Here is a 13,566-nt window from a genome sequence, read left to right as displayed (position 1 = left end):
TTATGGCCTGGTCAGGCACACAAACAGACAGACACAAACAGACAGACGCAGACAGACAGAGAAGTGATTGCAAAACCCTGTATCCCACCGTATCGGGGACTGTTTTTTTTTTGTTTTTTTTTGTTGTATACAGGATTGAGGCTCGTGAAAGAGCTAACATTTATCACACAAAAAATCAAACAGACACACAAAGTATACAGTCACGTGAAAAAGTAAGTACACCCCATGTAAAGTTTTGACTTTTTCAACATATTTCAACATACAGCTATTTGATCTTCATTTCAACAATATTGACAGATAAAGGTGATATAATATAACAAATATCATGAAACATTTACATTTTGTAGTCCATTGTATAATTTCAAATAAACATAAATGCAAATTTCGCATGTGGAAAAAGTAAGTACACCCTTGGCTCTAACAGGTGGTATTGCCCCCTTTGGCAGAAACAACCTCAAGTAGGCGTTTCTTATAACTGTCTACCAATCTCTGACATCGACTGGGAGAAATTTTTGCCCACTCCTCCATGCAGAATTCTTTCAGCTGTGCGATGTTTGAGGGGTTTCTTGCATGTACAGCTCATTTCAAATCCCCCCACAACATCTCGATGGGATTTAGATCCGGGCTTTGACTTGGCCATTCCAGAACCCTCCATTTTTTTCTTTTCAGCCATTCCTTGGTGGATTTACTGGTATGTTTAGGGTCATTGTCATGTTGCAAGGTCCACCTTCGGTTGAGCTTCAACTTTCCGACAAATGGCCTCACATTATCATCAAGCACCCTCTGGTACAATGAAGAATTCATAGTGGATTCTATGATGGTGAGCTGCCCAGGCCCTGATGCAGCAAAGCTGCCCCGGCCCTGATGCAGCAAAGCTGCCCCAAACCATAATATTTCCACCACCATGCTTTACAGTTGGTATCAGGTTCTTGTGGTCAAATGCTGTCTTTGGTTTTCGCCAAACATGTCTACTGGTACTGTGGCCAAATAGCTCTACCTTTGACTCATCTTCTTTCGTGTATCATCAGATGGCCAGCTCAGTGTCGTGCAGCCATGCCCTCGTCTCTGGTCCTACGTCAAAGAGGCCGGCTTCTGAAGGTGGTCTGTATAGGGGGCAGGTGGTAATTATGTGTTCGGCAGTCTGCTCAGGCTCGCCGCACTCGCACGCGGCGCTGTCTGCCAGGCCCCACATCTTCAGCGATGATTTGAAGCGGCCGACCCCCGTACGTAGACGGTCCAGCAAGGTCCATTGCAGGCGTGGTAGGTCTTCTCCTATGACGCCACCTCCTGGGTCCCAGATGTAGCGGTGGATGCGGGTGGGCCTGGCCGTTTCCCACACCTGCTTCCAAGATGCTGCCAGCCATGCGCTTCTAGACAGGTCCTCAGGGATAGAACTGAGCATCTCTTGTGCCGCCTTGTTGTAGGGATGGCAGGACTTGAGTCTGCTTGGAGGCGCCACTATCATTGTGGTGTTGTGCAGGATGTGCCAGTCGTGTTTCTGGGCATTCATTGCCAGGGCGAGGGTAGCAGCCTCCCGTCGGAGGCCGGCCGGGGCGATTCCCGCTAGGACTGGCAGGTGGAATGCCGGGGTGGGCTTGAAGCAACCAGCTACAATGCGGAGGGCGTTGTTAATGGCAACATCAACCTTTCTCACGTGTGGGCTTCTGCTCCAAGCTGGGGCACAGTATTCGGCTGCAGAGAAGACCAGGGCTTGCGTGGATATTCGTAGGGTCTTGGCAGAGGCTCCCCAGGTCGTACCAGCGAGATGTCGGATAAGCGAGACCCTTGATGTCACCTTGGCCTTAACTTCTTCTAGGTGTTGCTTGAAGGACAGTATCCGATCTAGGCATACACCGAGGTACTTTGGGGCTTACTGGAACTCCAGGCGTTTGTTGTCAACGAACACGTTCAGTTTGTCTTTGCCTCGGTGTTCATTGGCAAACTTTAGTCTTGCCCTGATGTTCTTTCTGGACAGCAAAGGTTTCCTCCTGGCACACCTCCCATGTAGATAAAATTTGTGCAGCCTCTTTCGAATGGTAGACTCGTGCACTTTGACATCAACAGTGGCAAGAGCGACCTGTAGGCCCCGTGATGAAATTCTGGGGTTCTTAGAGACTTCTTTCAGCATCTTGCGGTCTGCTCTCGGGCTGAACTTGCTGGGGCGGCCCGGCCTGAACAATTTGGCAGTTGTTTGAAATCTTCTCCACTTGTAGATGATCTTCCGGACAGTCGAATGATTGATTTTAAATTGTTTGGAGATCTTTTTAAATCCCTTCCCAGACTCTTAGGCATATATAACCTTCTTTCTGAAGGCCTCAGAGAGCTCTTTTGATCTTGGCATGGTGACGCCACACAATTCAACAACAAAGAGCAAACCAAACTAAATGTCTGAGGTCTAACTAAGACAGGTTCCTCCAAGATCCATTCTAACGATGTTCTCATCATTTGCACCTGAGCTGGTGCACCTGATTCTAATTTTAGGTGTTTGAAGTAGTGATAAATGTAGGGGTGTACATACTTTTTCCACATGTGAAATTTGCATTCATGTGTATTTAAATTATACAATGGAGTACAAAATGTAAATGTTTCATGATATTTGTGATATTATATCACCTTTCTCTATCAATATTGTTGAAATGAAGATCAAAGAGCTGTATGTTGAAATATGTTGAAACAAGTCAAAACTTTACATGGGGTGTACTTACTTTTTCACGTGACTGTATAATAAGGGGAGCGGTAGACAAGATGGGGAGAGATGGGGAAGCACACAAACACAACATTTGAGAGCAGGGACATCGGGAGATCTGTGGGAGGGAGAGGGCTTGGGGTCAGGAGGCGTGGGAGGGGGAGGGAGGGGTGGGAGAAGTATAAAACACATGGACACTGCAAGGACTTCCAGGAAGGAAGTTGGTATTTCAAAAAAGTGAATCTGGGGTGAAATTAGCAGGGGTAGAAGAGATCAAGGTTTTGGATGGCGGAAGATAAGAGATGGTGGTGAACAGCTGTTTTGAAGACCTGGAGGGAGGAGTGGGATTGAAGAGAGTGAGGGAGTTTGTTCCAGAGGCAGGAGAAAAGAGGAATGAAAGAGTGAAGGTGAGCAGAGAGTCTTGATTTTGGCAGTTTAATCATAAGAGGGTTGCAGGCAGATCTTGTGCAACCTGTCGGACTATTTGGAGGACAGAGAACAGATAAAGCTGGGGAGCAAGGCCGGAGAGGAGTCTATAGAAGACAGAAAGACCACCAACCTGCCTGCGGTGAGTGAGTGAAAGGCCCTCGGAGATAGTTTCATCACGGGAGATTCCAATGATTCTGAAAGCTTTGGTTTCAACAGCGTGAAGCCGAGCTAGGTGTGAGGCAGGAGCACCGGCCCAGAGGGGAGAGCAGTATTCCATTGAGCTGCGGATTTGTACCTGTCTAATTGAGATTGAGCTGCGGACAAATTTTGTACCTGTCCAATCATAATCGCATCTTTCAGGTTTCTCCTTCAATTCTAGGAAACGAGAGTTCAGAGATCACTTTGTACGAATGCACGTTTCCAGAACAAGCGCGAGGCTAACAGCAACAGCAAGCAGGCTCCGAAGAAGAAGAGCAAACATTCCGCGTTTTGGGATTGAAAGACGCAAAACAGGAGTAGTAACCCAGAGCCAGCCTGTTTGGATTGGACAAGACCGCTCGAGTGTTCAAAAATCGAGGCCTGTGGTTAAAACATGCGAAACATTTTTGCCATCATACGATCTTTGATAGGAACTTCCTCGTGAGAAACGCCTTGGAAAAGCAAACATGTCATTCTTCCCGGAGATTAGTTGTAAACGATTGTGTTTTTGGCACGAACTGCAGTATTTTATCATCGACTGCGTGCTCGCTCGTGGCATTCAGCAATCCTTTATCCGAGAGTTGGTGGAATAAAGCCAGCAGCTAGCCTGACCATACAGCAGTGAAGATGAATAACTAAATAACTACACAATCAATTACAACAATAATGTACTTTAACAGCCCCAATTATTCCCATGTTGTTGCGGGGGTTGGCCCCTGGGGCTGGCTCGCTAGGACCCAGGCCTAACGTTTGACTGAAGGTGATTTGCACAGAATTGTAATATATTCAGTGTGCCGGCGATAGCTCGCCTACTTTTTGAGAAAGGCCTTGAGATATTTAAGGTCAACAAGCAAATGGGACCACCCAGCTTGATATCCGTTGGAGAGGCCTTGCACTTTGTGATGCGATGCCTTGCCTGTGAGTACCAATCCGGCAAGTTTATACTCGGGCCTGGAATCGAACCCACATTGGACGACTCAAGGGTGAGTATGTGACTTCTGTTGTAGTACTACTACTACTACTGCTACTGCTACTACTACTACTGCTACTGCTGCTACTACTACTACTACTACTACTCAATAACAACTAGAACGGCACTTGGTAGAGTGCGTACCTCTGCCAAGCCAAACAGTTTAGGTTTTGTATCCCACTGATAGACCAGATGGGGATCCGGACCTGAACCAAAATATAATTGCTTGTTGTTGTCACTTACTCAACTCATCCACCTAGTTTTTTGTCCCCCGTCGCACCGCGGAGCGAAAAGGGGACTATGGTTTTCCCCTCCGTCCGTGCATGCGTGTGGGCGCGCGTGCATGCGTAAGCGAAGGACCGCATTCGAATTTGGTGTGTGGGTGCAACCCACGTCAAAATCCAAGATGGCCGCCGCCATGTACGTCTGACGCCATGTATGTCTGAACCTTGTGAGCGGAATATCTTGGAAAATAAGCGAAGTACCAACTTCTAATCTGGTGTGTGGGTGTATCTAGGCATAAGGAAGAAAGCTATTGAAAATTGGGTCACCACGTTAAAATCCAAGATGGCCGCCTTGCGTCTTCCACTTTGTCAACTCACATCACTTCACCGACGGGGGACCTCGGCGTAACGCTTGTTTTTTTTTGTATAGAAGATCAAGGCTCGTGTAAGAGCTAACATTAATCACAAAAAGACAAACTGACACATAAAACATATGATAAAAGGAGCGGGAGACAAGATGGAGAGAGAGGGAAGCACACAAGTACAATATTTGAGAGCAAGGACATCGGGAGATCTGTGGGAGGGAGAGGGCTTGGGGGGAGGAAGCTTGGGAAGGGGGGGGGGGGGAGAGGTAAAAAAACACAGGGACACTGCTAGGACTTCCAGGAAAGAAGTCGGTATTTCAAAATAGTGGATCTGGGGTGAATTAACGGGGGTGGAAGAGATCAAGGTTTTGTATGGGGGAAGACAAGAGATGGTGGTGAACAGCTGTTTTGAAGACCTGAAGGGAGGAGTGGGATTGAAGAGAGTGAGGGACTTTGTTCCAGAGGTGGGAGAAAAGAGGAATGAAAGAGTGAAGGTGAGAAGAGAGCCTAGATTTTGGCAGTTTGACCATAAGAGGGTTGCAGGCAGATATTGTGCGACCTGTAGGAATATTTGGGGGACAGAGCCCAGAGAGAGCTGGGGGAGCAAGGCCGGAGAGGAGTCGGTAGAAGACAGAAAGACCACCTAGGTAGTTTTGTCACAAGTCGTCCACAACTTTGAGATATCATCCTATGTATCGTTTTTGGCCATTTCCTTCAATGGTGAAGAATCACTTGAAATAAAAAAAACTCTGCTATCCGGATCCAGATCTTCACCAAAATAGAATCAATTCTTCTTTGTCACACACCCAACACCTATCCACCATATTTCGGCCAAATCAGACAAACAGACAGAGAGACAGACAAACAGACAGGGGTGAAAACATGATCTCCGACCACCTTTGATATTGAGTATTGGCAATCCCAAAATCTCCTAAACCAGCTTTGGGATGAAATAGTCAGCTGTCGGCTCTCGCCATCAACTCAGTCAAAGCATTATATGGTAGAAATATCCCCAACAGTATCCATGACAACACCACAATAAAGTTGTAGATCTGTCATTCATATTGTCTTAGGTTTACTTTACCCTACACAAGTAGGCCTCACCTTTTGAGAAAGCGAATGCAGGCAAGGAGCAGCATGACCAAAGCTAGGAAGAAGCCGGCGACCAATACGAGGATCAGGACCTCGAGCCACCATGTCCAGAGAGATACACCAGGAGGTTGAGGACGAGAAACCTCTGAGTGCATCAGAAAGAACCAACTCACATTCCAGAACATTCGGCTAATTTATCGATTCATTCATGATTTTTTTTTTACAATGATCGAACATTTGATCCAGCATTTTCCTCGATCGTTATTGTGATTACAATACTCTGATGAGGTCATTATGTATCGGGTAAGCATAATATTTACATAATTGAAGGAGGAAATAAATGACTGTTCCAATAATATAGAACATCTGGAATAGAACATTCAAAATAGGATGGGCAGCCTTTGGAGGAACCACACTAGTCAGGGCCCTTAGGGATATTTTGGGGCCGTTTGGTTCAAATTCTTCCAAAAGCACCAAATTTGGCCCAGATGCTGCCCATGCCATACTCTTTCGATTTTTGACGGGCGCCAAGACGGGCGCCCCCCCCCCCCCCCCGGGGGCCCAATATTGGCGAAATACTAAATGGAAATACTAATACTAAATCGAAATCCTAAACGAAATACTAAATAAACCCAGATTATAGGAAAATCAGTTAAATAACCAAAAGGGTTGGAATCATGTATGCTACCACTTTTCAGGGGTTTTCGAGGTCGAGGAATCCAATGATGATGTTATTTTGATGATTCGAGGTCAAGGTCAACCCTCAAGGTCATCTTAAAGGTCATTTTTTGAGTCAAACATGTCGGTTTTTGAGTTTTTTGTCAAGATTTACACGAGGTTCACCATTTTATGTTTCTGGGTTGGGTAATCGAACTCTGACCTTATTTTTGACAATTAGAGGAAATATTTACATGTCTATTTCCTAATTTCCAGGCATATGCAGTTCATCAGTCTAATTACAAAGGTACGGATTTTGATGTTTTATGAACTGTATGCCATATCCTTGTGTTTAATTTTTGTGCGACCATGATCCGGGTTCATGTATACATGATTGTATACATGTCATAAACATGACGTCATAGGTCATGTGACCTGGCGGCCATATTGGATTTTATGAAAACCTTAAAAATGGATCCCTGCCTTCATTTTTCGATCGATTCATTTTGAACTTTGACCACTTATAGTACGCCATGTGAATGGATGCATATCCTAATTATGACCTCATAGGTCAGGTGACATGGCGGGACGGACCGGTATGGTCCCCGGATCATACCGCCCTTGGCGCCCGTCAAAAATCGAAAGAGTATGGCATGGGCAACATCTGCGCCAAATTTGATGCTTTTGGAAGAATTTGAACCAAAATATCCGAAGGGCCCTGACTACACGTACAAACCCCTTAAATTTCAATGTGGAAATCTCTTTTTAAAACATCTGATAATCTATAAATAGAGTTTAGAGTACAACTCTATCCAAATATATAGAAGTTAACATAAGTTTTCTCTTCTGGGACCTCCAAATGAACAATAAAACATCACTCATTTAAGGTGTTGTAGGTGAACCCTGAATCTCCACAGGTTAGAGTGTCGTCGGTGAACTCTGAACACCCATAGCCTGTAGACTGTGCAGAGTCATTTGTGATAGGAGCCATGATGTGGATACACTGTGCGATCATATCATCATAACACCTTGGTGTTGTCGAAGAAGTAACTCAATTCTTCAGGTTCCTGAGCTTAAACCATTTAATCAGACATGCGCACGTGGGGAGAGTATACAGTACAATAAACAAAGCAACAGGCAGTTCGGAAGGTCTCTTGTCCTCACTTTACAGTGCGTGCATCTTTATACATTCTTGGGTTGAGAGGAGGGAAGGATTTGGATGGGGGGAGAGATCGAGGTCATGGGAATTGACGTCAGTGGATTCCTCCTCCCCAAGGAGGACCTTAACTAGGGACATTTTGAAAAACAGACAGTTCCCAGACTACCGTGTGTAAGCATATCCAAAAGGCTGTGAGCGGTCCTTGGAGAACAAAAGAGCTTGTTTGCCATAAGAAGCAAAGAAAATATACAAGCTAGTTGTTTTCTCCCTTACTGGGGTCAAGGCATTATTTAATTCATTATCAAAGCCAGTTCACCACGTGGTATCGAAACTAGTCTACTGAGGGTATATATTTGATACAATTGCTTTCTTAATACTCGATAGTAAGAGAAAGGCATAATTGACGATAAGTATTTAACTCGATCTCACATATCTAATCCAAGCCAGAATATACAGTGCATTCAGAAAGTATTCAGACCCCTTCACTTTTTTCACATTTTGTTATGTTGCAGCCTTATGCTGAAATCGTTTAAATTCATTTTTTCCCTCATCAATCTCCACTCAATACCCCATAATGACAAAGAGAAAACAGGATTTTAGAAAGTTTTGCAAATTTATTAAAAAGAAAAAACTGAAATATCACATTGACATAAGTATTCACACCCTTAACTCAGTACTTAGTTGAAGCACCTTTGGCAGCGATTACAGCCTCGAGTCTTCTTGGGTATGACGCGACAAGCTTTGCACACCTGGATTTGGGGATTTTCTGCCATTCTTCTCTGCAGATCCTCTCAAGCTCTGTCAGGTTGGATGGGGACCGTCGGTGGACAGCCATTTTCAGGTCTCTCCAGAGATGTTCGATTGGGTTCAAGTCAGGGCTCTGGCTGGGCCACTCAAGGACCTTCACAGAGTTGTCCCTAAGCCACTCCTTCATTGTCTTGGCTGGGTGCTTCGGGTCATTGTCCTGTTGGAAGGTGAACCTTTGGGCCAGTCTGAGGTCCTGAGCGCTCTGTTTCAGGTTGTCATTAAGGATATCTCTGTACTTTGTCCCGTTCATTGTTCCCTCAACCCTGACCAGTCCCCCAGTCCCTGCTGCTGAAAAACACCCCCACAGCATGATGCTGTCTCCACCAGTCCACCATGCTTCACCGTCGGGATGGTATTGGGCAGGTGATGGCAGGAAGGTGCCTGGTTTCCTCCAGACATGACGCTTAGAATTGAGGCCAAACAATTCAATCTTGGTTTCATCAGACCACAGAATCTTGTTTCTCACAGTCTGAGAATCCTTTAGGTGCTTTTTTGCAAACTCCAAGCAGGCTTTCATGTGTCTTTCACTGAGGAGAGGCTTCCGTCTTGCCACTCTGCCATAAAGCCCAGATCGGTGGAGTGTTGCAGTGATGGTTGTCCTGGAAGTTTCTCCCATCTCCACACAGGATCTCTGGAGCTCAGCCAGAGTGACCATCGGGTTCTTGGTCACTTCTCTTACCAAGCCTCCTCTCCCCCGATTGCTCAGTTTGGCCGGGCAGCCAGCTCCAGGAAGAGTCCTGGTTGTTCCAAACTTCTTCCATTTAAGAATTATGGAGGCCACTGTGCTCTTGGGAACCTTCAATGCAGCAGAATTTTTTTTGTAGGCTTCCCCAGATCTGTGCCTCGTGCCTCGACACAATCCTGTCTCTGAGTTCTGCAGGCAGTTCCTTCGACCTTATGGCTTGGTTTTTGCTCTGATATGCATTGTCCGCTGTAAAAGCTCCACGCTCCTTCAAAGCGCTTACCCATCCCAGCACACAAAATGCACCAACAATGGCGATATTCTTGTTCGTGCCCAGAGACAAAGCGACAAAGATCGACTCTTCTTTCTGCTCGAAGCTTCTCGCTCTGACGTCACACTCCAAACAATCATGAACCTCGGGGGCGTGGCCTGTCGGTTACGATCTTCTTTGGAGGTGGGGCTTCATTGCTGAATAGCTCTGCCTGCTTGTCGGGAAAGGTTGTTGCTATTGTTGTTGTTGATGGATGGTTTTATGGCTGGCCTTGTTGTAATTGAAAAAGAATGTAGGGAAAAACCACCGAGGGCAATCACATACTGGGAGAAAACTAATCTTAACCCATATCTAATTACCATAGCTTCAACCCTCGTGTGAAGTCAAGTAAACAAATTAAGCTCCAGTTTCCCTACTTAATACATCGAGATGTCTCCTGCTCATCCACGGTGCATGCTCTACCTATACGATCCTGCCTCTACTGTGGTAATCCACCATCTACCCCCACAAACTATATATATATATATATATATATATATATATATATATATATATATATATATATATATATATATATATATATATATATATGTATGTATGTATGTATGTATGTATGTATATATATATATATATCTATATACAGACTTGGCATTTAATATGGAATATTTTTTTTGTGGGGGTGAACTTACTTTTCAAGATGTCTCAGAACCAAAAGTTCATTGGAATTATGTTGAAATTATTCTAGATTTTGTTAATGTGACCTTTAAAAGAAACAAAAACCACATTTGACATTTCGAAACAAATAAATTGATCCTTGAAAGTGATGTAAACTGATATCTAACTCAATTCATGGATAGTACTGTGTTAAACTTCTGTACGTTTTCCAGAAGTATCTCTTTATTTTGCACATTAGCCAAAATTTTTTTAACAAAAACAAAAGTTAAATTACGACTGGGATTACGGACAGTAAAATTTCAGTTCAGTACTTTGTGTAACCCCCACGAGCATTCAGGAGAGCACGTACATGTTTGAGCATGCTGTTCACGAGATTTGCCAAGGTTTGGACAGGAATCGCTTGCCATGCAGTGACAATAGCCTGCTGCAATTCACTCACAGAGGTCGGCTGCTGGTCTAAGTGGTCGATTTGACGCATTAATTCTGCCCACAAGTTCTCTATCGGATTCATATCCGGGATGGCAGGCCACTCCATATGCTCTACACCACGGTCAGCAAGAAAGTGTTGGATCATGCGAACACGATGAGGCCGTGCATTGTCATCTTGGAAGACAAAGTTTCCTCGAAAGGCTGCATGAGCAAATGGAAGCAATGTTTCTTCCAGAATAGCCCTGTACTTGAACTGGTTCAGGTTTCCATTCAGAACAACCAGGTCAGTTTTGCCCCCTGCATGAAAAGCAGCCCAAACGGTCACCCCACCAAATCCAGCTGGGACTCTTGGCACGAAACAATCTTTGTTGTCGGCTTCATGCACTTGTCTGCGCATTCGGACGTGGCCATCTTGACGATAGACCAGAAATCTAGACTCGTCACTGAAGATCACGTGATTGCAGTGTCCTGGCTGCCATTGACGGTGCTCTCTGGCCCACTGCAATCGGCGCTGGCGGTGTTGTCTGGTCAGGCGTGGCTTTCTCAGGGGACGCCTGGCACGATAGCCTGCTTGAACCAGTCGTTGGTTGACTTGCCTTCTGGATACAGGCACATTTGTCAGTTGCTGCCACTCAGCCCTAAGCCGATTAGCTGACTTGGTATGGCCATTGCGGACTAACCGATGCAGCTGGCGATCATCCCTCCTTGTGGTTCTGCGGGGATGTCCTGGCCTCGGTATTGGAGTAGGGACACCCCTCTGAGCATTTCGTTTCAGGATCTTTGACACCTGACCTTGAGTGATGCCATACTGCCGAGCAATAGCACACTGTTTCATGCCGTAATTTCGTAAAGCCACCACTCCATGACAAACAGCATTGTCGAGTTGACGGACCATCTCTCGAGGAAGCGGCAATAACTTTTGGAGACATGCAGCAGTTGTTTTCCACTAATACAGAACGCAACAACCCTGTTATACTCGACTGTGAAGCCAATCATAAAATGCACCTGTCAGTACATTTTGCCACGCCACCTGTGATATAATCCTGTTGTTGACTTCTTGCTGCGACAGACAATCAGTGACATGGTTCTTTTAACAAATAAATCACCAAAGTGTAAAAGAAACTCACCAGATTGATTTACTGAGTTAAGAAAGTAAACCCAAGTCAAGAAAAAACAAATAATCCATATTAAATGCCATGTCTGTATATATATACAGTCATACCCCGTTTTAAGCCATTTCGACCTACGTCAAATCCGACTTTACGCCACTCTTATAGAGTAAATTTCAGTTCAGCGAACGTCATTATGTGCGACTTTACGTCACTCCTCCGGACGTGAATTATTTTTTTTTCCTTAAAAACATTTAAAATAAATAAAATAGTACATAAATTAACAATAAAAGAAGCTAAAAAACCATTGAAAATACAATAAAAAGCACATTAAAAATATATTAAAATGTACGTACAGTATACTGTACGTACGCGCAACTGCTGGTTCTCATTCAAAACAGAGGCGACGTACAGTATTCCTTTACTGTGTCTGTGTTAGCCATGGGTCCTAAGAAGGATAATGCTAGTGTTTCCAAGCGTAATGTGGTTACGATGGAAGATCAGTTAAATCTGATTAAAAGGTATGAAAAAGGTGAAAAAGTGTCGGTGATAGCGCATAGACCTTATCGCGACTCGGAACTGCATTGCGTCATGGGATCGGAAAGGGGCAATAGCGCCGCCGGCGGTCGCTGTCACTTTGACAGACTGCTTGTTTACATTGACACACTACGTGAAACGCTGAATTTCTTTCACATTAGCCATCTTCCTTTCCGTAAACACAGCGTCATCGTAGACAGACGCTTCCTCTTCTGGGTTCGTGTTTACCTTTGCCCCCTTTTCGATCCCATCATGCTTTGCGGTGGAGCGCCCTCTGTTGATATTTACCGATTCGCGATAAGGTCTATGCCCTAGGGCTGCCACGGTCGACGGTATCGACCATCATTCATGATAGGGAACGTAATCTCGCATACGTCACTGAAAAAGCGCCGCCGGATAAGACTGCTGAAATGTGTGTTTGTGTTCAGAAGAGACGCCATGTTTAAGGTGAATAACATAATTTTATTAATTTAATTTATTATTCTTTACAAATTCATTTATTAATTGTGTTCTTTACTCATTAAAAAATATGACTAAAATGTGTTTGTAGTGTTCTTTAAGGTTTAGCGATAGTTATATACTTTCTTGAGTTATTTACTCTAGTTTTATGGTGTTTGGCTTCATTTTAAGGCATTTTTAAGGCTTTTTTTTTTTTTTTTTTGTATACAAGATCGAGGCTCGTGAAAGAGCTAAAAGGCATTATGCCCGGTTGACGTCAAAAACCGAGTTACGTCACGGCTTATGGAACCAATTAATGACGTAGGCCAGGGTATTACTGTATGTATATATATATATATATATATATATATATAATATATATATATATATATATATATATATTATATATATATATATATATATATATATATATATATGTGTGTGTGTGTGTGTGTGTGTGTGTGTGTGTGTGTGTGTGTGTGTGTGTGTGTGTGTGTGTGTGTGTGTGTGTGTGTGTGTGTGTGTGTGTGTGTGTGTGTGTATGTGTATACAGTACAGTATTTGCATAGTGGCTGACCACAGAGATACGCAATTAAAACATTGTTGTGCATTAAAATCACATATGAGGCCTGCATGGATGGTCCTTATCCTATGGAAAGCCAGCCAAGCACAACACCACACCACAAAAGAGCCAATATACGACATCTCTTAAAAACATGCTGCTTATTCTCGCTTGAAGCTCCGTTTGTATTTCAGAGCAATGATCTTTTCCAGATGCGTTTTTTGGCACTTCCCAAAGATGAAACATAATCCAGCAGTGCTGCAGAAATGAAATGAT

At 44.2% G+C, this 13,566-nt stretch overlaps 3 protein-coding genes across 3 annotated transcripts in view; all 3 read right to left on the bottom strand.

Moving 5' to 3' along the window:
- DTD1 (D-aminoacyl-tRNA deacylase 1) overlaps positions 1-13,566 on the bottom strand; it is a 903,613-nt gene that overhangs the window by 369,260 nt on the left and 520,787 nt on the right. The gene's annotated exons all lie outside the window — the stretch shown is intronic.
- BTBD7 (BTB domain containing 7) overlaps positions 1-13,566 on the bottom strand; it is a 643,025-nt gene that overhangs the window by 308,787 nt on the left and 320,672 nt on the right. The window lies entirely within an intron of this gene.
- The window catches only part of LOC137428206 (uncharacterized), a 43,110-nt gene that overhangs the window by 7,681 nt on the left and 21,863 nt on the right, over positions 1-13,566 (bottom strand). The window contains exon 4 of the mRNA XM_078779097.1: positions 5,977-6,109. Coding sequence (XP_078635223.1) covers positions 5,977-6,109 — 133 coding nt within the window. The remainder of the gene's footprint in view (positions 1-5,976; positions 6,110-13,566) is intronic.

Source organism: Myxine glutinosa, chromosome 5 (genome assembly GCF_964187855.1).
Source record: "Myxine glutinosa chromosome 5, kmMyxGlut1.1, whole genome shotgun sequence".
Lineage (NCBI taxonomy): Eukaryota > Metazoa > Chordata > Myxini > Myxiniformes > Myxinidae > Myxine > Myxine glutinosa.
This window is presented reverse-complemented; position numbering and strand designations above follow the sequence as displayed.